Genomic DNA, 26969 nt, shown 5'->3' on the forward strand with positions numbered 1-26969 from the left:
CTCCCTCTCTAGGCTGTTTCATGTGTATCGCTGATAATCGGGGTAATCTGATTGGGCATACTGGCACATCTGTCGTGAAACTTGCTGTGTCGCAGCAATGGGCTGTGGCTGTGATGCCGCTGCGGCCTGTCCTGCATGTGATGAAGCATGCATCGGTTGTGAATTCTGCGAAGTTTGTTGTTGGCCCTGATCTTGTCTAGGCGGATGCGGTCTTTCTTTAGTTTACCTGTTGCTATATTGTGTTTCAGGACTGGACATTCATGTACGTAGTGACCTGGCTGCTTGCAATAGTTGCATGTCCCTTTAACGGGAGCTGCTGAATTATTTGTCTGTGTCCCACCCTTTTTCTGACCGTCAGCCGGAGCTGTCTGCGCAACTAGTATTTTCATTTTCGTGTCTTTCATACGTCTTTGTTCATGTTCTTGTTCTTCTCTGATTCTGTTCTGGTGATACTGTAACATTTGTAACATCTGGGATGGCGTATTTGCTTGCCATGTGCTTTCGACTTTATATACTCGATTCTTAACTTGCGTTAAGGAATTCTCTACTAATTTACTTACAAAAAGGTGTGGGTATGACTCGCTACTTGGTTTCAGGCCACTATTTATAATGAAACATTTCTCGAATCTTGAATAGAAGTCGCTAGTATCTTCATCGTGTTTCTGTTTACAGGCTGAGATTGCATCCCAGTCTTCCTTTTTAGTTGTCAATAATCTTGGCAAGACCTGTACTATCAAACCTGGTAATGCTTTAGCTTTTTCCCCAAGGCCTAGCCCTGGAGTACGAAGTTTCTCCTCGTCTTCTATTTCTGTCCATATAATCTTTTTGTCTCCCACCTCCCATTCTCTTTCCTTGAGCTTCTCGTAGATGCCGGTAGGCAAAAGAACCTTTAACAATTTCATAATATCAGTATAGGTGTAATCTCCCATTAGTAACATATCTTTAAGTTCTCTGTGGAAACCTGCAGGGTCTTTATCATGACAGGGTACTAGTTTCTTCATCTCCAATAATTCTAACTTGGTCAGAGGTGTGTATACATACACACGTTTCAGGGTATGGTTGGTACCCATGACTGGGTGTACCTCTCGTAATGAGTTCTGCCTTTCAATGCCATGAAGACGCTCCATATGATACATTTTTCTTTCTGGGGGCGGAGCGGGAACATATTGTGGGCCTAAAAGTGTTATATCTGTGTCGTTGTTCTAGAATTATTTGAATTAACTTAGTACTTAGGCCTCTCCATCTATCCATAAGTAGTGCTTCTAATGTATCAGGTAAGGGACCTGGATCAGAATGTTGATTTCTGTATAACGTGAGGAGGTGCTGAATCATGTATATACCTGCGAATTTCTGCTCGTCTGGGGAAAGGTTCAGAAATGTATGTGCTACTGTGTCATCATTGTATATATTAGGATTGTCAGCCCATAGTACTGCTGACCGGGCTAGTTCTTGTTCATCCATAGAATTGAGTACATGGTACCCCATTCGTTCTCGAAGCATTTTATCAGGGTCTTGAAACTGATGTTCAGGAGAATTCGGTTTTGATATGCCAGAGAGAAAAACTCTCTTGCTTTCTGGGCGAATGCTTTTCCTAAGGTAAGTTCCCTTACCTACATACGCTATTGTGTCTGTAGTCTTTTCTGGTTCTTCAGGTCCTTCCTCCTCCTGGGAGGAGCCATTTTCTTTTTCCTTTTCGTGTATCTCTATTACTGTTTTTCTTATTTTCTTGTACATGCTAGCTATGCAATTCTGTTTATCATGCTTTCCTTCGGCTATATTTTGACCCCTTTTGCTTAGGACTTCCATTTCACCCTGGTCTGTCTCTGGCCTGTCTCGGTCTCTTATTAAGCAATTTATGAAAAAACGTAATATATATGCTTGAGTGTCAACTTTCTGATGTGCCAGGGCCTCCTTAATACTTTCAGGGTTTTCCCCAGTCTGGACAAAATGATATATTCTATCTAGGTGATCAGGCATATCTGGGAATAACACTAAATAATCTGTAGCTTGTCGCAAACGTAGTGATGCTATCAACATTCTGTCGTCTTTACTGGGTACTGGATCATATCTGCAAACTGAGAGTGGTTCTTTGAGTATGTCAAGACGAGGTGATTGGAGCATAGGGTGCTTCTGCATATCCCTAAGGTGTAATCTGTGTGTTGCTGGCGGGGTCTGGTAACCCCCTGTTGCGCCTCCTGGGGCGGAGGCTTGGGCATTATCCCTCTGTGGAGTCTGTATATGTACTTGAACTGGTCTCTTAGTAGGATCAAGTAACAATGGATTTGGTATCTTAACCTGAGGTGGGGGAAGTGGTGGGGGTGGAGGAACAGGCTGTCGAACGGGGGAACTCTGTTGTGGTAATGGCGGAATATGGTCTGGAGGCGGGTTACCACCTCCATCACCGTCAGTAGGCGGTACACGGGCAGGTGGGTTGGTGTAAGCGGGCGCTACGTCATCTAGATATGAGGCCAGAAATATGTCTTTAGTAGTCCTGTGATTTACTTTAGTTGGAACCAATGGTGGCGGCAGATTTTTCGGTATTTCTGAATTGGCTTCAGGCGAACCCTCGGCCACTAAGTACATACCATTTACAAGATTGTTTCGTGCACGGTCTACTTGTTCGGCTTTTACTCGGATCCCTTCATTAACTAATTCGTTTTCTCGGACTCTATCCGGCGCTTCTCTAAGTCTATCTTCTCTTCGGAGTTCTTTTTCCGCTCGTTTATGCGATTCTTTACGCCATAACTCTATAGCATCTTTCTGTGATTGTCTAGCTTTCTTTCTCCATAGTGCTTCTTCTATTTTCAGGATGCACTCGGCATCCCATGTTCCTGTAGCGGGCCATCTGTATTTTTCTTCTAAGTGCTTAGTATAATCGGCCCATAAATCTAGATACAGTATGGCGTCTATGCCATGCTTGTGGTACATGTAATTTCCAGGCGTGTCCCTAGGGGGGATAGGAATTTCTTCCTCTAGCATCCCTTTCCTAGTTCCTATCTGCTTTAACTTATTGAAAAACGGCATCTTGTCTACTTAATACTGGATATTCAATCCTTGCTACTGAACTCTGAACACAATTAGTTACACAAAAACACAATAATGCACATTAAACAATCACTCATACCACGACATTAATCACATGAGAGAACATTTTGAACATATATCCTTCGGAACCAGATGTACTGCTAAACAGCACAGATACACTGTCGAAGACAGTGCAAGAACTTGAATAACGGATATACTGCTAAACAGTACAGATACACTGTCTAAAACAGTGCAGACCGCGTTTGTGTACCCAAACCCGTCTTTACCGGATACATAGTAATGCACCCGTCTAGATACGTCCCAGCAATGGTACTCACCGGGAAGCACGGAAACAGAAGGCCTCGGAAAACTCGACTGGACTGGACCGGACTCGACTCGACTCGACACGTGGATACTTCTGAAAACTGGTGGGCCTCTTCACATCTCGGACCTTGCTTCTTTCGGCTAGGCTCTGGTCGGGATCCTCCGCACTCCTCACCGCCTCGTCTGGGTGCTGATCGCAGTCTTCGTCACCTCCGTGGGCCAGAGGGAGATACAGGAAATCCTGCCAGTACGCGTAGTTCCGTCTAACTGATGGCAGGGGACAGAGCTTGCAACGCACCAACCGGCGCGTGAGGTGGGGGAGGGGTCCCTGTTCGGGCGCCAGAATAATGTGGTAAATATTTGATTTACCGTCCTAATTTCTATGCAGGTAAGTACTTAAACAAAAATAACTCAATCGGAAAGAAAGAAACAGAGTCCGTGGTGTTAGAGTTCTTAGGGGTTTTATTCCTTAAAAAGGAATGGTACCAGACCGGATATCATATTCCTGCCACCACAGGGGTGCAGGAAGGGATAGAGCAATATTTTATTGACAATACATAGCTTATATACTTAAATCGTATTATAGGAACCAATACAGTAGGCGTAACAGCTGAGAGAGACAAGATAAGACACACACGTGGTAGTGATACGTAATTAGAAGGCGTGAACTAGGCGTGAACATAGAGGTGTGTGCTAGAAACGTCACATGTAAGTGTCATAAGTGGGTGGCAACAAAAGCTGAATCTTGCAATGTCAGCAGAAATCTGAGGCCTGGATGCGCGCGCAGCTGCATGACGTGTGCATGACGTATGACTGGAGGGTGCAGGGGACTTGACATTTACACCAGCTGAAAGAGACAGAAGTCTGGCATGTCAGATCAACTTGTATCACTATCATATCTGATATCTGATGTTTAGGAACCATATTATCTGGACGGAAAAGGTCTCTGGGGCAGAAGCTATTCTATACTGACTGTGAGTGCGTGTATAAGCGTCTAAGTGTCTGCATGAGATGCGAGGGGGCATGGGCCTTCCATGGTAACAGAGGCTATGAATTACTTGCACGGAGACAGTGAGGCCGGGCCCTTTGCTCTGCAGCTGGGGGGATGTTTACTTAAACCAGTAGGCAGGAATGCATTTTCGAGGAGCGGAACAGATAATTCGAAGGTTGAATACAGTCTTGGCAGGCAGCAGGCTGAGCTAAGCGCCGTGGGCCGCGCAGGGAGTAAGGCAGAGGTCACGGGTACAGAGGCAGCCCAGGCTGAGGCGTTCGGAGTCAGAAGACAGAAAAAAGGCTCGATGGCAGAATTCGGGGCCTGCTTCGCCAGAGCTGAAAAACGTGTAAAGTACACCACAAAAAGACGTTGGCATAGCATACTTAGGAACTGAATATTGAACCCGTTCATGGCGGGTCTGAAAGAGGACGTGTTAACGTTGAACGCAAATGTATTTGCGTCTTTATGGCTGACACAGGAGGGAAGTTACATGCACTTTAAACTCGTACATGGAGACGGTGGGGTACACGTTAGGGAACATTTCTTGACCATAAAATTTATATTTCCTCATTCTGGACCCCCCCCCTCCTCCTGACCGGAGTGGCGAGTGAGTCTCTGTGAGGGGAGCCTCTTTGTGGTATACTGCGTGATGGTGTTGGGCTGGACCGCCCGGGGCGTTCTGTCCTTGCGCATCATGAAGTGTGAGGGGGGGGCGGCACTCTAGCGTCCTCTAGATGTTTATCAGCTCCCTCAGACGTCGTATACAGTCTATGCACCAGGCCCACCCGATCCACCGTCCAGACACGTCCAAGTGAGGGCACTGCTATATTTCTAGCCCAAAGGGCCCTGCGGGGGTGTGTCCCAGGATCTATTGGACTACAGGGAGAGAGGAGGCTAGGTCCAGACCCCCGTTCCAGTCGCGATTGGGGCTGTGTGTGGGCCTCCCGGCATCCTCCCATCACCAGCCGCTGCAGAGCTGCTCCTCTGACGGTACCCCCTCCGAGCCCCTGTACCTTCAGTCTCTGTATTTCAGGTCCTGTGCCACTGCGTTTGTAGGGATGTCCTGTGGGTGCGTGACCCCCTAGTGCCAGGAGAAGATTGTTCCAGGGGTTCAGAGCCCCGTTCCCAGCCCGGCCCCCACTAGCCCAGCAAGTGGTCAAGGAGTCCGTCCTGCCGCCGGCGCAATGGGCCGGTCCAAACTGCGGGCCCTACACTCATGCGGCCCTGACCCGATATGGACAGGTCGTCCTCTTACCCCCAAGCCGGGGCCCAATGCGGATCAATAGGTCGGGTCTCCAAGTGGCGCCGGCCGCGTGCAGCGCGACACTCCAGTCGCCGCCGCCGGCGACTGGAGTCTCCGGGGGCGGGGGGCCCTCCGCACCAAGCACCACGACCACGCACAGGTCGCCTCGACCGCCAGCACTGGGAGGACGCGACTCTGCTGCCCGGTCTGGTCAGCATCGTATTTCTGGCCCCCGCTGTCACCTTTGCCGGGCCCCCAGGGGTTCTCCGGGGAGTCCTCAGCTCCGTCGATTCTGGGCCCGTTCCCGGCCTCGAGCGGCAGCCTCTCACCCCAGGCGCTCCGATCAGACGCAGGCCGCTGCAGCCACCAGCACTGGCGGGCTGCTCTCCACCTCACGAGCCGGCCGGTGCACCAGTCTAGGATCCCTCTCACACCAAGATGTGGTAAATCTGAGAGATTAGCCCCTTTGATCCCCCAAGGGAGCGCGCCAATTTTTCGAAAGGGGTGAAGTCTCGTGTGGCTGCCTGGTGCATAGCCCTTTCAGAGACCCAAGGTCGCAGCTGCGCATATTGTAATCGTGCCTCTGGCGGCACGCAGAACTCCTCCCAACAGTGGTCAAAGGTTTTAAGCATACCCCCGTGGTATAGATCACAGATCACCCTGCAGGGTCCCTGCGTCCATTTATCAAATGCTCGAGATTGATGGGCCAGTGGAAAGTGCGGGTTCCCACTAAAGGGGTGTGCGGAGACGGAAACGTGGTGAGTCCCTTGGACACGGCTACGCTGTCCCAAATGTCCAAGACCGTCCTCGTAGGCACTGCTATATAGGCGCTTTTGGAGCGGGCTGTCCGTTATAACCACGCTAGGTCCCAGATAGTGCGCCCCGTTACTGCTTGGTCCATATGTAACTACCCTTTCTCGCTCTCACGCACTGCCCACTCAACCACAAAGCGGAGATGAGAGGCCCAGTAATAGTGCACCAGGTCAGGGCAAGCTAGACCCCCCCCCACCCCACCTACCCCACCTACCTATCCTGCGGTGCCATGAGGACCTTCTCAGAGATGCGGGACCGTTTTCCGCCCTATATGAAGGACGTGAGTTCGCGCTGTAAACTCCGTATACAGATACACGGGACCGGAGTGGGAAGACATTGAAACACATATAAGATTTTGGGAAGGATCGACATCTTAACAGTATGAAGTCTACCCAACCATGACAACATCAGGGGCTTCCACCTTAGCAGGTCCTCTAGAACCGCTTTCCGGCATTCCTGCCAGTTCACTGACGACCATGTATCCAAAGAGGGGGTCAGAAGAAGACCCAGATATCGGACATGGTGTTCGGCCCACTGGTAGGGTGTCGCATCTCTCAAAGAGGGTATCTCCTCTTTCGGTATGGTAAGATTAAGAGCCCAAGATTTATCATGATTGATCTTGATGCCAGAGGCCCTCTCATAAAGACAGAGCACCCTATGCAGGGCCGGGAGAGACTCCCGCGGACGCGTAAGAGTAAGTATCAGGTCGTCCGCCAACAATGCCACCTTATTGTCCCGGGGCTCTACTGCGAGAGCAAACAGCAGGGGTGAGAGGGGGCACCCTGTCTTGTGCCCCTGTGGATAGGCAGCAATGGTGTTAGGTGGCCATTGACCTGGATACTGGCCTGTGGCCCTACATACGGGGCCATGATCCTTGTAATCATCTTCGGCCCTAGACCAAATTTGTGAAGTACTGCCTTGAGGAAGGTCTAGTCCACCCGGTCGAATGCCTTCTCCGCATCCAACGATAGGAGGCAGGCCGGGATTTTCCAGTGGTGCACCTTCCCCATGAGATGCGCAAGCCTGTGCACGTTATCCGCACCCTGTCGGTTACGAATGAACCCGGCCTGATCAGGGTCCACAAGCCCCTGCATATAAGGGTCGAGGCGTTTGGCGAGGAGTTTGGTATATATTTTAAGGTCAGAGTTCAATAGAGCTATAGGACGATAGGATGCACACTGTGCGGGGTCCTTCCCAGGTTTCTGTATCAACGCAATCTCCGCCATACCCATGTCGGGGGAAGGTCCCTCACTGTCCGTTAAAGAGTTGAACAGTCTCAGAAGGTAGGGCCTAAGCTGGGACTGCGATAGAAAGACAAGGGTAGGCCGTCTGGTCCCATGCGTTTTCCCGAGGGGGAGGTCTCTAATTGCCGCCGTGACTTCCTCTTCGGTTATAGAGACCTCCAGTTCCGCCGCACACACGGGATGCAGCAGTGTCCCTTCATAGTTGTCAAGGACAGCCGCAATTGCGTCTGCCGTGACTGTCTTCTTCCAGTACAGGGCGGTATAGTAGCCCATGAAGGCTTCCTGTTTACCCCTCTCCGAGACAACCCTGGACCCATCCGGAAGCTGGACATTTGCTATGTGGGCCTTAGCCGCACGTGCTCGCAACCTCCCCGCCAGCAGGCGCCCCACCTTGTCTCCTCCCTCAAAATATCTCTGCTTCAGGGCCAGCAAAGAGTGCTCTGCCTTGTTGGTGTGTAGAAGCCTGAGCTGTCCCCTGAGGTTAGCCAGCCTCCTTCTGGACTCCAGTGTCTGACGTTCCTGATCCCGTATCTCGGCACTCTTCATGTCCTTCGTCAGGTCAGCCTCCAACTTGCAGGCTTCGCGCCTCCGCGCTATTGTTAGGGAGGTGATGTGCCCCCGGATTGATGCCTTGAAGGCATCCCATACCACTGAGAAGGGCGTCTCCGGGATGTCATTGCAAAGAAAGTAAGAATCTATAGCCTCCCGAATGCTTTCAACATCCGCGGCGTCTCGAAGGATGCTCGGTGGCAGAGACCATTGTGTGTCTCTGGTGGGGGAAGCAGTCTGGTCCTGCAAGAGCAGCTCGACATGGGCGTGATCAGACAGTGATATATCTGATATGGAGGCCCCCAGTGTATCCCATACCATATCGAGCGACGTAAGCAAGAAGTCTATGCGGGAGTATGATCGGTGGGCATGTGAATGAAAGGAATAGTCCCTCAGCCCCGGGCAATGTTAGCGCCACGCATCAATTAACCCTAGCTCCGCAATCTGGGTGCGTAGCGCAGAGGACATTGCTCCGGTGCCGCTGAAGGAAGCATCGCTACGGTCCATGTCCGGATCCCAGACTAGATTAAAGTCCCTTCCGAATATCAAAGCCGGGTCCTCACATGAAATCTGCTCCCGCAGAAGCGTCTGGAGGTACCTGTCCTGCATCTGGTTGGGTGTGTATATGTTACAGAGGGTAAACTGATGCCTCCCCAAGTGCACCTTGACTTTAAGAGAACGCCCATCACCACCCCGGAAGGGCTTTGTATCCCCCGCCTGAAGCCAGCCCTGCACAATATGGCCACTCCTGCTGTTTTAGTGTCAGCAGCAGCCCAAAACTGGAGAGGGTACTTAGGATGTGTCATGCGCTGCGTGTCTGCCTGCAGCAGGTGGGTTTCTGGAGGAATATGATATCTGGGTGTTGCTGGAGAAGGTAGCGCCATACTGGTCTACTCTTATTGGGGGAGTTTAAGCCCTTAACGCTAAGTGTTAGGACTTTCAAAGGTCTGGGGATGTTCACAGCCATATCGCGCAGCAATCTGGGTTCATCCACGCTTCTCACTCCCACCATTGTGAGGGAAAGGATATAGGGGCAGCATCCCCCTTCCCCACCTGCCCAGAAGATTGCAGCAGCCCGGTCCCCACCCTGTCGCACACGAGAAGGAGAAGAGAGAGAAGAGAGAGAAGAAAGAGAGCCAGAAAGGAGAAAAGCAAGAGAGCCAGAAAGGAGAAAAGCAGAGAAGGAAAAGACACAGAAAAAAAGGGAAAAGCCCAACCGAGGCAGAGTGCAGGGGAACAGAGAGCGGCCAAGCTGGCCACAAAACATAGTGTAACCTTAACAGCCAACAGGGCTGCACTTCTCTGACCCACGTACAGGGCATCCTACACCCAAGGGTTTGGTTACTCTCAGGGATGTCACTCCCTTAGGGACAGTCTGGGGTGGATCCACAGTACATCACAGCTCTATCCACAGGGAGCTCCCTCTACCCTCCAACCAGGAGCCAGGGCATAGGGTGACATAGGCTGCAGAGTACCACCCACCGGAGTGAGTGAAGCCTGCCGGGGGAGCGGGCAATCTGTTGCACGTGGAGAGCCAGTCTGCTGATCATGGTGTCAAGGGGCACGAGACAGATTCCTCCCGGTCTCCCTCCAGGGATTTGATGTGCACAATGATGTCCTGCTTGGCCTGGGAGGTCGACCGCTCATCTGGCGGGGGCGTGCGACGATGACGCTGAACAGTGGTCCAAGTCTGCCTGGCTGGTATCCGTTCCTGTCGCCGTGGGCGGGATAGGCTTGGCGGCGACGTTGGCACTTGAATGAGCTGCGCCGCCTCCGTGAAGGTCCGTATTACTCTTCTTCTGCTCTCCCACTGAAATGAGGACGAAGGGGTGGCCCCACTGGTAAGATATGCCCAAGGAGCGCAACTTCTCTGACACTAGTTTAAAGGCTCGTCGACGCTTCAGGGTGTTGGGCGCCAGGTCTTGAAATATCTGTATCTAGTACCCCTGGTAGCGGAGGTCCTGTTTGTAACTGGCTGCTTTCCAGATGACTTCCTTCTCAGTAAAGAAATGGACCCTTTTCAGGGTGTCGGGAAGGAGGCCTGGCCGCCCCGGGGTCCCAGAGACTCTATGCGCCCAATCCAAAGTCGGCGGCGAGGCATTTTCATCACCCCATACCTCGTGAAGGAGCTGCACTACAAACGTTAGGATGTCCCTCCTCTCTTCTCCAATGGGAACTCACCGGATGTGCAGATTGTTCCAGCGGCTCCTGTTTTCCAAATCCTCCTGTTTGACTTGTAGCTTAATATTCTGCTCCTCCAGAACCACTAGACGCTGCCACAACTGCTCGTGATCCTCCGTGCGCGCATCCATCGTTTTGTCCAGCCCATCCACCCGGTCTCCTCCAGCCCATCCACCCGGTCTCCTCCAGCCCATCCACCCGGTCTCCGAAGTCCGTGACTTCCCTCCGAAGTTCCGTCACGCAAGTGTGCACCTCGGTTCTGAGGGAGACTATCTCCGTCTTGAGTTCTGCCATGAAGGAGGCCATAAACGCCTGAGTGACTGGCAACAAGTCCCCTGCCGCCTGGGAGGAGCCCTCAGAGGCCGTTGACGCCCCTGCCTTGCCCCACATAACCACAACAGAATTCTCCTTGGAGGCCGCTGCCGGTTCCGCCTTGCCCCCTCTGGAGTGCGTCATCGCCAGCCCTGTAGTGCTTCGGAGGTAGTCTGAGAGTGCAGCCACCGTATGCTCAGCACTAGACTACTAGGGGACCTCTCCAACATGGTGCTGTGCATCAGATGTGGGCTGGAGCCTCCGTCCCAGAACCGTATGTACGGTGTCAGGCCCCAGCACCCTGCCCGTCCGCTCACTGGTACCCAGGCAGGAGGGCCCTTTCTCAAGACCGCCCCCCTTAGATGACGCCAACAGGCAGGACACAACTGTTGGAGGTGGTGACGCTACCCCCCCTCACCCCCCTCCCCAGGGCACCAACTACGAACGTAAAGGAGCCAAGGCTGCAAAACGGGCGTAGGGGAGATACCCAACTCACCTCAGCAAGCAAGGATGGGGCTTACGGGGCCCTATGAATTCAGTCAACGCAATAAGTACAGCAGGCCACCCATCCACACCACCCCAAGCCAGCTCAAGCTGCCCCCAATTAGCAGCCCCCCAATTAGCAGCCCCCAAACAGGTGGAGAGCCCCCCCCCCCCCGAGGCTTAGGACAGTGCATGTGTCGCAGGGTAGGTAGTCTCAGCAACGGGGAAGGGTCCATACAGATAGCCCCCACCACGGCGCCAATGCAAGATTGAGGGGTATACCTGCCTCTCCACTGCCTTCCCAAAGGTCTTCCACAACAGTAGCGTCTCTGCACCCCCTGTAATGGCTCCTGTGACGCAGTCTCAAAGTTCGCCGAGCCCCCGGGCAGACAGGGCAAGCGCCGCGGGCCAAGTCCACCGGGGTGGGGTGCTCAGTGGCTGCAGGTCGGGCACTAGATAAAGTCAAAGGCCGCCACCCAGGACACCCCTTTGCCACTGCCTAAGAGCAGGTTAGGGCCCTGCAGCAGGCACAGAGGCCACCATATGGAGGGGAGTACCAGCCCACGGCAGGAAAGCAGGCAAGATGTTGGGGAGGAGCACCCACTCCCACTCCCCTCTCACCTGAGTTGACCACCTCCAGCGCCGGCAGCGCCCAATTTTAACAAATACGTTATTTTGCAAATAACGTATTTGTTAAAAGTTTGAAAACATAGCGTGGGATTATAATTTTTGTTTTCGTAAATATTAAACATTTTAATGTCAATTATATATTGAACATTGTTATTGGTTTAATGTAGTTCAAATATTTGTATTGGAACTGAACGACTCTAATGTTGCAGACTGGAGTGGGAATAGTAAATTCGACACCTCCCCTATGCAGTGGATGGGTTTGTATTCCCTACCGTGGTTGTGGTGCTTACCAGGCACCGCCGTAGGGATTACAATGTGCCTCACTGTCTGCATTTTCATGGTGGGTAACCCGCCATGAAAAGGCAGGCAGAAAGCGACTTTTTAAGGGCCTGTATCGTGCCTCCCCTGGACCTCCGATAGGCGTGGCACCATTGGTGCCCCCGCATATCTCTACACCATGTGGCAGGAATATGTCATGTGTCCCTATTTTGTATTGCGGCGGGTGCTGCATCCAGCAGCACCTGCTGAAAAGCGAAGTTTAGGCATTGCGTCCGTCGTGGTGGAAGTCACATCAAAATGCCTGTTGGCACCACTGACAGCCTTTTGGGAGGTCCTGTTGAAGGATAACGCCTGCTCACCATCCTAATCAGACCCTATAATTTTTATTTTTAGGTCCCAGTGAATGAAAACATCATAGGTTGGCTAGAACTTATTTTTCAAAAAAGTATAATTGCAGGGAACTTACTCGAACCATACAGCGAGTGAGCTGGGGTCTTGTAATCTCTTCCATTGAAAGTGGCTGAATCCGGAGTATGTGTGATATTAATTTGAGGGGTGTAAGTTGATGAAAAGCCAGGATGTGTTCACGGAGTGCACCAAGGCCTCAATCTGATGTCTGGTGGTACCATCTCGGAATCGGGACCCTATTCGGTCAGATTTCCATTGACTCCTATGGGAGCCTGTGCTCCGCCTGACAACACGGGCTCCTTTGGGGAAAATGAGGGGGGGGGGGGAGGGATTGTGCCTGTGACACAGTGCAACGTTTTACAGGGTAGTCCCTTAGGTACCCTCTCTGCCCCCAACTGGAGGCCTCAGGATGAAGGGGCCCTGCTAGTCGCACCATTCCCGCTTCGTGGTTTTGACAACTAGATGCTCTGATGCTGGCAAAGATGCTAGAACATTGCCATCTCATCTATCCCTGCTGCAGACTACTGCTCTACACTGTTGGAAATGCTGTCTCTTTAAAGAAGGGAAATCTCTCCTATATGCCCGGGCCCTGCCCCTGGTGAGACTCCCCCCACGGGAACCCCAGGAAGATATTAACCCCAACATACTTGAAGACCTGGACCGAGGCCAGACTGCAAAAGGTGGAGGATTGCTAACAGCAAGCAACTCTGGCTCAATTTGAAGACCTACTTGAGAGCTACGACATACAACCCGGCCAATTCTTAACCTATCAAATAATAATGTGCACCTTTAGAGTGCTATTGGGGCGGGGGAGACAACAGGATCCTAAGCACACTCTATTTTACACTCTGTCCTTACATTAGGCACTGCAAGACATCAGCTAAAATGGTGCTATACATCGCAACTGGAGATGGTTCACCCAACCCTAACAAAACTGCGCACCTGTAAGAGTGCTCTGGGTAGACCCATCACAGACCCAGAATGGGCCAAAATGTTGACATACCCTAAGAAAGTCTCACGCAATACTAGATTGAAGTACACACAGTTTAATTACATGCACATGACACCTCATGAACTTCAGCTTGACTTTGGAGACACTGGATACAAATGCCAAATATGCGACTGTGTAGACTCAGAGTTCATACACATAACTTTGGATTGTGCCCAACTACGTAGGTTTTGAGAGGAAACGATACAACTCATGTTTGCAGCTGTGGGGTGCATACTAGAACCAACAATGGGAGCATGCACGTTTGGGCTCTTTCCCTGTTCTTCTAAAAGGAAATCAGTGAACAGATTCCTAGATGTAGCCCTGGTCTTAGCCTGGAGAAGAATAGCACTAGCCTTGAAATTCTTACACGGACCAGCAGTGGAAGCCGGGAAACGAAATGTAACCCATTGGGCATAAGGGGCAGAAGTCAGAGTACTGACGAGGGAAGAGGCAATGAACCCTTGCCGACCTCCAGAAACATATACTAGAGGCATGTGAAAACACAGACTGAGACAGGAGCGACGAGGGAACAAAAACAAGCGGTGAAGATGACAAAAGATATGCCGCCTAAATAAAAACACTGAGTTGACCTTCATAAAAATGCTACTGAAAATGTACCCTGATATACCATGCGACAATGGCCAGATAGGGAATGCACAAACTGCCTAGCTCACACATAAAACTTGGGGACACTGCGAACCTATGGCCCGACGTATGTATAATGACCCACTGGTGGTCTAGCGCCCACCCGGCCCCACGCATCTCATGCACACGCCCCACACAGCCTGCTTAACGTATTTGCAAATTCACAACCCTTAACTCCACTGCTGTTAGATAATTACATAGTATGATTCACCAGTTGTATTGCTTTCTTTTATTAAATCTGTCGGATATTTACAGACTGACAAATATGTGACCGTATACATTTACCAAAATAAACTTAACTTACAGGTGAAATAAGACTTGAACGTATGAGACTGGATTTTATGTGTAAGTACTTTTATAGATAACCTTCTCTATGGCTTCTTCGAATTGTAACTAAAGTTAGTACAGGACAATTTTTATATATGCCAAAGAAGTGCTGTATTGTGATATATCACAAAATGCTGAACTTTATTATTATGGATGTATATTAAAATAAATGGCAATAAGAATGTTGAAAAAAAAGGTATTGATGCAATAGATATCTGGGCTTTGCGGGGACAGGGGCGAAGAAGGGAGGAAAAACGTACTTGATGAGAAACTCAGTCGGGCATAAGTTCACGCCAGAGTGTCTCTTTAGTTCGAGTGTGACGTGCTGGTCAAGTAACCTGGAAGTGGTTTGTATTGAGAGTCTAGTCCAGAAACCCTGGAAAGCAGCCGGTGACTAGAATGCTAACTACTATTCGGTAAACAAGCACATCTAGGCATGTAATTCAGTACGCAGTACCAGCAGCCGCTATGGAGAGCCGTTCTGTACAGTGGACTGGAATGCTGACTGTTGTGCACATGCGTGGGTTTAGCAAGTAATTTAATGCGTACATTCAGAGACCCAGTAACCTTATAGTAGCACAATACATGCTGCATCTCTAAGGGGCACTCCTCAGGACCCATTCCCTACATACCAAAAGGTACCCCTTACTAGGGACTTACAGTGGTGCAAAGGGCCTTGCCAATTGTGGAACAATTAGGCATTTACATCTTTTTTGTAAAATAATACTGGCACTGGCAACCTGGTTAGCAGGAACCCAGTGCTCTTCAAAGTTGCATCAGATGTCAGGCAAATCATGGGGCTAACTATGTCCAAAAGGGGCACTTTCATACAGGCATTTTTTTTTTATAAAAAACCTCCTAAACATGACTAAGGGCCTGATTACGACTTTAGCGCTGCAACAACGGCACAATGCAGCCTCTGTTGCGCAAGCACCGCCAACTGTATTGCGAGTTGGAAATGTGCAGCTTGTAATATGGTTGGCAGTTCTTTGGCCGTTCCCATGGTGGTGCACCGCAGTGGGAACTGGCAAAAAGTTCCAGCCTGGCATGAACAGTGACTTCCATGCCTTGCTTTAACTGGGGGAAATATATTCATGGGGGGCACATGTTGTGCCATCCTGAAAGTATTCCTAGGGCATGGGGACCCTGTAGTTCTTGCAGCGCCAGCTTATTCATGGTGGGGCTCTGCCATGAAATTGCTGGTGGTGGAAGAACTCAAAGTATGCTGCTCGGGACTTCGCTAGTCCCTGCTCAGTATATTGTGTTGTGGCACTCCTGCACCACTGACAGGGAACCAGCTGGTGTTCCACTGGCACAGATAAAACTTTGTTAGTTGTAATCTGCAGTACAGTGGAACCCCCTCACCCCTTCCGTCCCACCTCCAGACTCGTAATTATGCCCTAAGTTAGCAAAGCTAAAAGTTTTGGTCTGAATAATATGCAAACTGGCTAACTTATTAATTTTTTTTAATGTGTTTCCTTTTCCAACAGGTACACTGGGGTCGATTAGGATTGCGGACGGAAACGTGTTCCGTACGCCGAGGAAGGTGGCAAGGAACTCCGGACCTGTCCGCGGAAAAACCGCAACAGCGATTAGGATCAAATTTAATAGAAACGCCGATCGCGGCGGACGGAGCACACCAATCTCCGTCCGCGGCGTTCGAAGTACACCAATCTCCGTCCGCGGCGGTCGAAGTACACCGGAGGCCGCGGCAGGCGGACGGAACCCAAAGAACACCGACCGCCGCGTACGCACATGACCAGGAAAACAACAACCTCCCCCGCGATACCTGCGTAGTGTCCGTGTCCGCAATTAGGATAACTCCGCAAGTACCCCGGTAGCCACCGCGATCCACTTCCGCGGCGATACCAATGCTATGAGAAACCGTGCACCACAGCGGAAGTCCAACACGAACAACATCCCTACAGTCAAACCAATGCGATACATTGCGACAGAATTTATCACCAAACACAGGAAAATGAACGACCACCCACCTGACACATCTAAACCAAACACAAGACACAATGACCCACCCCCAAGAACTGCATAATCCACACCTGCCAACACACCCACCTATCACCTGACTGCCAATAACCATTCACACAGGGCCAACACACAGACTATAAAATTAACTCCCACCCACTCCAGAAATCCTCTGCATCACAGCATAGCTGCTAGCAGGAGACACCACTTAGCCAACAGCATCAAATATATACCATACACATAACCCACACCCAAACACACCCTGTACACAAAGACCCACCACACCATCCCTAAACACCACACACCAGCACCTCCCAATTCACACAAACACACACCCCGAGCACCATGGCACCCAAGAAAAACCCTAAATTCACCGACACCGAGTTAAAGGTTATGGTCGATGAGATTATTCGTGTCTAACCCCACTTATTTGGGGCCCTAGTGCAGCAGACCAGCATAGCTAGGAAAAACAGCATGTGGGACCGGATCGTCACCAGGGTCAATGCCTCCGGGACCGTCCCGAGGACGAAGCAGGAAATTCAGAGGCGGTGGCATGACCTCAAGACCCGAGTGAAATCCATCAGAGCCAAGAACTTTCTCCGGGCCAATCATACAGGCGGTGGAACCCCCCCGGAGCCCTTACCATACACCGAGTGGGAGGAGAAGGTGCTGACCATCCTGCACCCTGAGAGCCTTGAGAGCCTTGATAGACTTGAGGAGGGAAAAGAGGCTGGTAAGTACCAACCAAGCACCACAAGCGCAACAACACGGTGTGCCTCACACAACTCTGAAGACACATCTCCCAGACCCCAACCCATGCATGCAGTCCACATACTCGCCAACGTCTAAACCACTCCTACAGGCCCCCATGTCCATAGGGAGGGTGGTGGTGGTGGCTGGGGTGTGTGAGGGGACGGAACTACAACTCCCAACAGGCCCACATGTCCATAGGGAGGGTGGTGGTGGTGGTGGTGGTGGGTGGGGTGTGCTAGAGGTCACTAGACCAACTCCCAACAGTCCCCCATGTCCATAGGGAGGGTGGTGGTGGTGGCTGGGGTGTGTGAGGGGACGGAACTACAACTCCCAACAGGCCCACATGTCCATAGGGAGGATGGTGGTGGTGGGTGGGGTGTGCTAGAGGTCACTAGACCAACTCCCAACAGTCCCCCATGTCCATAGGGGGGAGGGTGGTGGTGGCTGGGGTGTGTGAGGGGACGGAACTACAACTCCCAACAGTCCCCCATGTCCATAGGGAGGGAGGTGGTGGTAGGTGGGGTGTGTGAGGGGACGGAACTACAACTCCCAACAGGCCCACATGTCCATAGGGAGGGAGGTGGTGGTGGTGGTGGGTGGGGTGTGTGAGGGGACGGAACTACAACTCCCAACAGTCCCCCATGTCCATAGGGAGGGTGGTGGTGGTGGCTGGGGTGTGTGAGGGGACGGAACTACAACTCCCAACAGGCCCACATGTCCATAGGGAGGGTGGTGGTGGTGGGTGGGGTGTGCTAGAGGTCACTAGACCAACTCCCAACAGTCCCCCATGTCCATAGGGAGGGTGGTGGTGGTGGCTGGGGTGTGTGAGGGGAGGGAACTACAACTCCCAACAGGCCCACATGTCCATAGGGAGGGTGGTGGTGGTGGGTGGGGTGTGCTAGAGGTCACTAGACCAACTCCCAACAGTCCCCCATGTCCATAGGGAGGGTGGTGGTGGTGGCTGGGGTGTGTGAGGGGAGGGAACTAAAACTCCCAACAGTCCCCCATGTCCATAGGGAGGGTGGTGGTGGTGGCTGGGGTGTGTGCCAGTGCCGACTGAATGTCAAATATAAATAAATGTACACGTAATGGCCACATGACTCATCCTCTCATTTTTGTTTTGCAGGGGATCCTAATCTGACAGCTGCAATAAACACCCGGCCTCCAGCCTCCCCACACTCAGAAGTTTCAGGGGACGATTGGCCAGCCACCTCCGGGGCTGAGGATGGTGCCGGCTCAAGCGGGAAGCCAGGGACATCTGGCTCCCAGGTCACACCTGCACCAACAACTACTACGGCCTCTGCCATTTTCACAACACCGGCCACTGTGACCTGCACAGCCACCTCCAGCACCACCACCTCCACCACCACTACTACCACCACCACTTCTGCCCCTGCCACCCTGCCCAACCCACCGCCCAACGCTGGGCCAGCGCCATCCCAGCCACGCAGGGAGAGTGTGAGGCAAACTACAGATGCAAGGCCAGATCCGGCAGGCAGGAGCACAGCACACAGAAGGCATGATGAAACCACTACACCCAATGCTGTGCAACAGTGTCTAGAAGCACTAGCCAGGGTGGAGGAAAACTATCTACGTGGCCAGGCACAGGCAGACCGGGCCCACCAGGACTTTGTTGACAACACCGCAATGTTGGGGGCCATCGAGAGGCGGCTTGGGTAACTCGTGGACATATTTAGCACGTCTAATACCGTGTGGATGCCATGGATATCCACCAACACCACCCTCCCCACACCCCCTCAAACAACGCCTCCACCGGCGCCACTGGCGGCGGATGTGTTACCTGATCAGCCAGCGCCCCCAGCTGACTCCGTCCCGACACAAAGACGGAGGGGCCGTCCGAGGCTGGAAGTGGGCGAGAGCGGTGTCGAAGCTCCTGCCACACGCTCCAAGAGGAGCCGACAATGACTTTTTGAGTACCTGAGCCTGCCATTCACCCTGCCAACTATCCGGTCCAACCTGGCACAGGCCTGCTGCACTAGGCAGACACCACCCTATGTGGTGTCTGCACGGACATTTCATCTGCCATAACCTTTGACTCTCACTCCCCCACCCCTTCACTCATTTGTAAATATGCACCTACACCTATGCACAATCTGTAAATAAATACCACTTACTCACTCAATGATGTGTTGCCTCCATGTTTATTCACATGATTGCATCAGAAACAGACGTTACCAGGTTCAGGGATCCAACTGGTACAGAATCATGCCGCAAGGTAGTGACCTAGGGAAACATAGAAAACGCAAACACACGTTAGGAAACACCATCACACTCCTCCCAACACACTGGAGTGCAACATTCAACAAACCACACACATCACAACAGGAATGGATGAGACTACACACATCATGGTGACGTGCATGTACTCATAAATGAAGAGACACACACACATGCATACATCACATAACAGAACACATAGATGATGCCCAATACAATGACACGAGCAGCAAACCTACACAGGGCATACACAAGCAGCACAAGAGGGGCACTCTCACAATCAAGGGAAGTAGCGATCAATGAGCTGGCGCCTCTGGTCCACATCTTCCTCCTCACCACTATCCTCATCAGTCGACATGGGTGGGTCGGGAGGGCGAGGAACTTGCTGTTCATCTGGGTCCAACAGCAGTTCAATGTCATTGCGCACAGCCAGGTTGTGGAGCATGCAGCAGGCAATCACGATCTTGCATACTTTGCCTGGTGAGTAAGGCAGGGCCCCTCCAGTCTTATCCAGGCACCGAAACCTAGACTTAAGCAGGCCAAATGTTCGTTCTACCACTCTACGTGTCCTTCCATGGGCATCATTGTATCGCATTTCTCCCGCTGTAGTGGGATTGCGTATTGGACTCAGAAGCCAAGGCCTGTTTGGGTAAGCCGAGTCGCCTGTGTTTGTGGAAATAAGAGAGAGAGAGAGAGAAAAATCACAACCTGAACATGTGGGCACACCATGCCACACAGATATCACTCCTGTCACCACAGCATACTCCCCAACAAGCCACGCTTGTGCCGGACGCAGATTTGCCATCAGTTGGGGGACAATGCTGCTCCGCATGATGTGGGCGTCATGTGCAGAGCCAGGAAATCTTGCACACACATGTGAGATTATGTTGTCGGCCTGGCACACCACCTGCACGTTTAGGGAATGGAAGTGCTTCCGATTCCTAAACATCTGCTCACGTGCCCGTGGTAGAATGATCGCAATATGCGTGCCATCAATGGAACCCACAACGTGTGGTATGCGACCTAGTGCATAGAAGTCTGCTTTGACCGCTGCCAACTCTGCCCCCTGTGGAAAATGTATGTTGTCATGCTTGTACAGCATCATGGCTGTCAGTACATCCCGAAGTACCGTGCTGAACATGGCCTGTGACATTCCCCCGGCATGTCCAACAGTGTACTGAAATGTGCCTGTTGCAAAAAAATGGAGTGCCGACATCACCTTTTGGGTGGGTGAAATGGAACCTGAATAGGTTCTTCCCAGCTGCAGGTGAGGAGACAATTAGTTCACAAGCTCCAGCAATCGACGTCGATCCAGTCTGAATTTCCTGATCACCTCCTCATCCACCATATCCTCCAGCACAGTGTATGGGCGATGGACATTTTGAGCCCTCCTGTGTGGGAGTAAATGGAATGGAAGTCAATTCACATACAACGCATGTCTGTGCAACTCACTCACATGTCATCGCACTCTATCCAACATGTAATAGGCATTGTTTAATTAGCATATGTGTGACATCTGTCACTACAACATGGATTGACGTAGCAACAATGTGCATCCACTAGCTACATGATGTGTTGCAACATGTGCAATGCACTGTCTCACTTCAACATTACTGCCAACAAGACATGTGACATGACCCACATGTGTATGCGCAACATGACATACACACATGCAAGTGCATGCACACAAACTAAAATTATACACACACCATTTCTTGATGCACCAATGGCAACACCAATAATGGTGACCAAACGGACATCACATGCATGGTGACCCAATAGGCAACACGCATGCACTGAACACAAGTGAACCCCCACCATAGTCAATATCACACATATACCACTCACTGACAACTGAATCACAATGTGCCAATACATCCGGGATCTACTGTGTAGATGTGAGGTACGATAAACTTGTGTATGGAAATAACCGATGTCGACATGCACATGTGATGGACATTTGTGGCACACCGATGGGCATGGTATGGACACACATGGGATAGAGCATGAAATGTGGAGTCACGCAATCACGCACACAATAGTCATCATGCAGCTGCAGACAATGGCACTTCATCCCGGGACTACGCCCGAAGCAGACGTTCGCCTCCGCGCTTCTTCTTCCTCAGAATCGAAAGGAATAATTAAAGCTGCATTATTTTTATCTACAAGCTCGAACTTCTTCTTTCCATATTGAAGAGAAGTTAGAAGAATACAGGCTATCTACAACGTGACGGTCACCTATTGTCAACAAGCCCGTCATCAGATATCGCTGGCATCTAAGGCTTCGAGACCTAATTAACATATATTTATAGTGTGGAGGCGACATTTTTTAAAGCTCTCAATTGGGCAAAGTTTTATCCAAGAAAAACAGACTGAAATATCCATTAGAAACAGATCATAAGAACTGACAAGTCTACAAAATAGTCATCAACATTACAGAATTAGTTGGGAAACACATGTGTTCCGGTTCAGAATAGTAGATGAAACCTCTCTAACATCATAATCATCACTTATTTTTGAAGTCCCTTTTTACCTGTGATAGTTGTAATATTGTCTTGAGAAAGGTGCTGGCCACCGAAACGCGTCGACAAACAACTCATTCTTCTATGTTCAAGAATTTTTATGTTATGATTAATGTAAATTCAACTTTTTATGAAATGTATTTTTTAGCGATTGTTTATGTGACTGTAATAAACTTATGTTTTTAATTGGAAGCTGTTCATTCTCAATGTTGGTCCTTTCGTATTGTGTGCTCAAATTCATTATTACTGCCTAGGTAGTTTTCTCCATTGATTTATTCCCTGACCTAGGGGTTGATTGTTAATTTTCGTACAGGGAACCCTTGTTGTCTTCAAAGGACAATGGAACGAGGTGCATCGTCAGCTGACATGCAATCATTGACCCCGCCATGGCGGTGCACTGCTTCTGCTGTTTACGTCTGGCCATACGCGGCCCGCGTTCAACATTCCCATTGTCTGCATGTGCACAGACCGTCACGCTCACACACCGGCAAGTGCATGTGCTAGACACCGGGACGGATGCTTCATTTGCAACAAAGTTCAATCAGTGGCGCCACCATGGCGGGGCACGTATTCGGCGGGGGAGGTGCAGGCCAACACATCCATAAGCTGATGTCAATGCACATGGCAGTTCATGACCCCCCTTACAGTGACATTGCATCAGCCAGCCTACACCGGCCGGCCCAGCCCTGCCCATGACCGCCATGCCGGCCATGCCAATTACCACCGTTTCAGGCCCCCTCCACTACCGCCGTGCCAGGCCCTGCCCATGACCGCCGTGCCGGCCATGCCAACTACCGCCGTTTCAGGCCCCGTCCACTACCGCCGTGCCAGGCCCTGCCCGGCCCTGCCCATGACCGCCGTGCCGGCCATGCCGACTACCGCCGTTTCAGGCCCCGTCCACTACCGCCGTGCCAGGCCCCGCCAGGGCACGGCGGTAGTGGACGGGGCCAGAAACGGCGGTAGTTGCCTACAACACTGGATGTCTCAGGGGGGAGTGAATATTCTGACCAGGACTCTAATGCAGGTTATTGCATTAGAAGCAGCGTCAGCCAGCACGTCAAGGCACGGAGGCTTCAGACCCCATCCCCTAGGTCAACTAAATCTGTTCACAAGGACAACGTCGGATATAGTGGAGTACACACACGTGAAGCAAAAGAGGGGTTGGGTGTAATGGCTACACATGCTGCACAGCCATCCCACACACAAGGTACTCCCAAGGCAAGCCTTACTCCCACTTCCATTGACACTACCTTGGACGAGGACATTCAGAAGACTAATAAATCTCTTGAGAGCTCGCATACTCCCAGTGCCAGGGAGACAAGGAAGGAAGGAGCCACTCCCAAGGGCAGGGAGACAAGGAAGGAAGGAGCCACTCCCAAGGGCAGGGAAACTAGGAAGGAAGGAGCCACTCCCAAGGGCAGGGAAACTAGGAAGGAAGGAGCCACTCCCAAGGGCAGGGAGACTAGGCAGGAAGGAGCTTCTACCAAGGGCAGGGAAACTAGGAAGGAAGGAGCCACTCCCAAGGGCAGCGAGACTAGGAAGGAAGGAGCTTCTACCAAGGGCAGGGAAACTAGGAAGGAAGGAGCCACTCCCAAGGGCAGGGAGACTAGGCAGGAAGGAGCTTCTACCAAGGGTAGGGAAACTAGGCAGGAAGGAGCCACTCCCAAGGGCAGGGAGACTAGGCAGGAAGGAGCCATTCCCAAGGGCAGCGAGACTAGGAAGGAAGGAGCTTCTACCAAGGGCAGCGAGACTAGGCAGGAAGGAGCCACTCCCAAGGGAAGCGAGACTATGAAGGAAGGAGCCACTCCCAAGGGCAGGGAGACTAGGAAAAAAGGAGCCACTGCCAAGGGCAGGGAGACTAGGAAAGAAGGAGCCACTCCCAAGGGCAGGGACAAGGACAGTCACAAGACAAACGCACCTAAGAAGAGCACGGACACTCCCAGGGGCAGGGACAGACACAGGGAGAAGGTGTGTCCTGGGGATATGTACACCACAGACGACAAGTCTGCTACCTGGAACAGGGCACCATCCAGGGAACAGGGAAAGTCCGCAGACAACATTACCCCTACGGAAAGGGAACATCCAAGGGCCAAGGCATCTCCCATGGACAGTGGCGCTGTCAGGGACAGGCATACATCACCCATTGATGCACTGAGGCTGCTGTTTTCTGGGAAACGGAATACAGATGTCTCCGCAGTGGAGTCACCACTTACCTCCAATCCCATCAGGGCCCGTCAGGAACGGATGCAGGTGGACCCTGTAGTAGCATCCCCCATGACACATGTTGCAGAGGCCACAAGGCAGCCACACAGCAAACGAGAAGCAGGCTCGAGCACGTCCGCAGAGAGCATTCCCCCCCCCGCCCCGCAGATGCACCTCCCATGGTGTGTGATATTTCTTCTCAGTCCGGCCCACTTGTCAGTCCTGTCCTGTCCAGGGTGCAGGCACATGTCCACAAGAAACGTAGACACACAGCATTGACACATTTACAATCCGATGTCGGACAATTGCAACTATCCCCCGCTCCCAGAGCCACCCTGCCTCCTGGACCATACAGCCCTGTGGCTCTTCATTACAGTGGTCCCAGTGGTGCTGCTGCAGTTGACTCGCATGTGTCTGTTAGTGGCAGTGTATCAGTCGAGACCTATCCTGTATCAGGTGCTGGCAGTGTATCTGGGTCTATGGCTCATGTGTCAGTCAGTAGATCTGTGGCTGCGTTTCACACTCCTGTATCAGGTGCTGCCAGTGTATCTGGGTCTATGGGCCATGTGTCATTCACTCAGGCTGTGGCTGTGTCTCACACTCCTGTATCAGGTGCTGGCAGTGTATCTGGGTGTATGGGCCATGTGTCAGTCACTCGGGCTGTGGCTGTGTCTCACACTCCTGTATCAGGTGCTGGCAGTGTATCTGGGTCTATGGCTCATGTGTCAGTCAGTAGATCTGTGGCTGCGTTTCACACTCCTGTATCAGGTGCTGCCAGTGTATCTGGGTCTATGGGCCATGTGTCATTCACTCGGGCTGTGGCTGTGTCTCACACTCCTGTATCAGGTGCTGGCAGTGTATCTGGGTGTATGGGCCATGTGTCAGTCACTCAGGCTGTGGCTGTGTCTCACACTCCTGTATCAGGTGCTGGCAGTGTATCTGGGTCTATGGGCCATGTGTCAGTCACTCGGGCTGTGGCTGTGTCTCACACTCATGTATCAGGTGCCGGCAGTGTATCTGGGTCTGTGGCTCACGTGTCAGTCACTACATCTGTGGCTGTGTGTCACACTCCGGTTTCTGGTGCTGGCAGTCTGTCCGATGCGGGTACTTCACACAATCCACCTGATAGTGTGATGTAAGTTGCTGTTGTGTGCCCTCTGATGTACCTGCTCTGGTGTCCACACTGCCCTGTTGCTATCCTCATACTGATGTATGGCCTCTGATGTACCTGCTCTGGTGTCCACACTGCCCTGTTGCTATCCTCATACTGATGTACTGCATCTGATGTACCTGCTCTGGTGTCCACACTGCCCTGTTGCTATCCTCATACTGATGTACTGCCTCTGATGTACCTGCTCTGGTGTCCACACTGCCCTGTTGCTATACTCATACTGATGATGTGCCTCTGAAGTACTGCATCTGATGTATCTGCTCTGGTGTCCACACTGCCCTGTTGCTATCCTCATACTGATGTATGGCCTCTGATGTACCTGCTCTGGTGTCCACATTGCCCTGTTGCTATTCTCATACTGATGTATGGCCTCTGATGTACCTGCGCTGGTGTCCACACTGCCCTGTTGCTATCCTCATACTGATATACTGCATCTCATGTACCTGCTCTGGTGTCCACACTGCCCTGTTGCTATTCTCATACTGATGTATGGCCTCTGATGTACCTGCTCTGGTGTCCACACTTCCCTGTTGCTATCCTCATACTGATGTATGGCCTCTGATGTATGGCCTCTGATGTACGGCCTCTGATGTACCTGCTCTGGTGTCCACACTGCCCTGTTGCTATCCTCATACTGATGTACTGCATCTGATGTACCTGTTCTGGTGTCCACACTGCCCTGGTGTCCACACTGCCCTGTTGCTATCCTCATACTGATGTATGGCCTCTGATGTACCTGCTCTGGTGTCCACACTGCCCTGTTGCTATTCTCATACTTATGTATGGCCTCTGATGTACCTGCTCTGGTGTCCACACTTCCCTGTTGCTATCCTCATACTGATGTATGGCCTCTGATGTACGGCCTCTGATGTACCTGCTCTGGTGTCCACACTGCCCTGTTGCTATCCTCATACTGATGTACTGCATCTGATGTACCTGTTCTGGTGTCCACACTGCCCTGGTGTCCACACTGCCCTGTTGCTATCCTCATACTGATGTATGGCCTCTGATGTACCTGCTCTGGTGTCCACACTGCCCTGTTGCTATCCTCATACTGATGTACCTGCTCTGTTGGGCACAATGCCCTGTTGGTGTTCTGATACTGCTGGCTGCCCTCTCATGTGCTGCCTCTGATGTAGCTGTTAGATGCCATGGACTGTTGATGCACCTGGCCCCTCTCATGTGCTGCCTCTGATGTACCTGCTCTGTTGGGCACAATGCCCTGTTGGTGTTCTGATACTGCTGGCTGCCCTCTCATGTGCTGCCTCTGATGTAGCTGTTCGATGCCATGGACTGTTGATGCACCTGGCCCCTCTCATGTGCTGCCTCTGATGTACCTTCTCTGGTGTCCACACTGCCCTGTTGCTATCCTCATACTGATGTACTGCATCTGATGTACCTGCTCTGGTGTCCACACTGCCCTGTTGCTATCCTCATACTGATGTACTACCTCTGATGTACCTGCTCTGGTGTCCACACTGCCCTGTTGCTATCCTCATACTGATGTACTGCATCTGATGTACCTGCTCTGGTGTCCACACTGCCCTGTTGCTATCCTCATACTGATGTACTACCTCTGATGTATCTGCTCTGGTGTCCACACTGCCCTGTTGCTATCCTCATACTGATGTATGGCCTCTGATGTACCTGCTC

At 51.5% G+C, this 26969-nt stretch overlaps 1 protein-coding gene across 2 annotated transcripts in view; it reads left to right on the forward strand.

The window, feature by feature from the left end:
• Window positions 1-19448, forward strand: part of LOC147683404 (uncharacterized) — a 52074-nt gene extending 32626 nt beyond the window's left edge. The window contains exons 2-4 of one of the 2 annotated variants that reach the window (XM_086944838.1): window positions 14427-14465; window positions 15938-17163; window positions 18310-19448. In XM_086944838.1, coding sequence (XP_086800964.1) covers window positions 16905-17163; window positions 18310-18863 — 813 coding nt within the window. In that variant the 5' untranslated portion in view covers window positions 14427-14465; window positions 15938-16904 and the 3' untranslated portion in view covers window positions 18864-19448. The remainder of the gene's footprint in view (window positions 1-14426; window positions 14466-15937; window positions 17164-18309) is intronic. The other variant, XM_086944837.1, reaches the window with a different exon arrangement.
• The last annotated feature ends 7521 nt before the right edge of the window (window positions 19449-26969 follow it).

Source organism: Lissotriton vulgaris, chromosome 11 (assembly GCF_964263255.1).
Source record: "Lissotriton vulgaris chromosome 11, aLisVul1.2, whole genome shotgun sequence".
NCBI lineage: Eukaryota > Metazoa > Chordata > Amphibia > Caudata > Salamandridae > Lissotriton > Lissotriton vulgaris.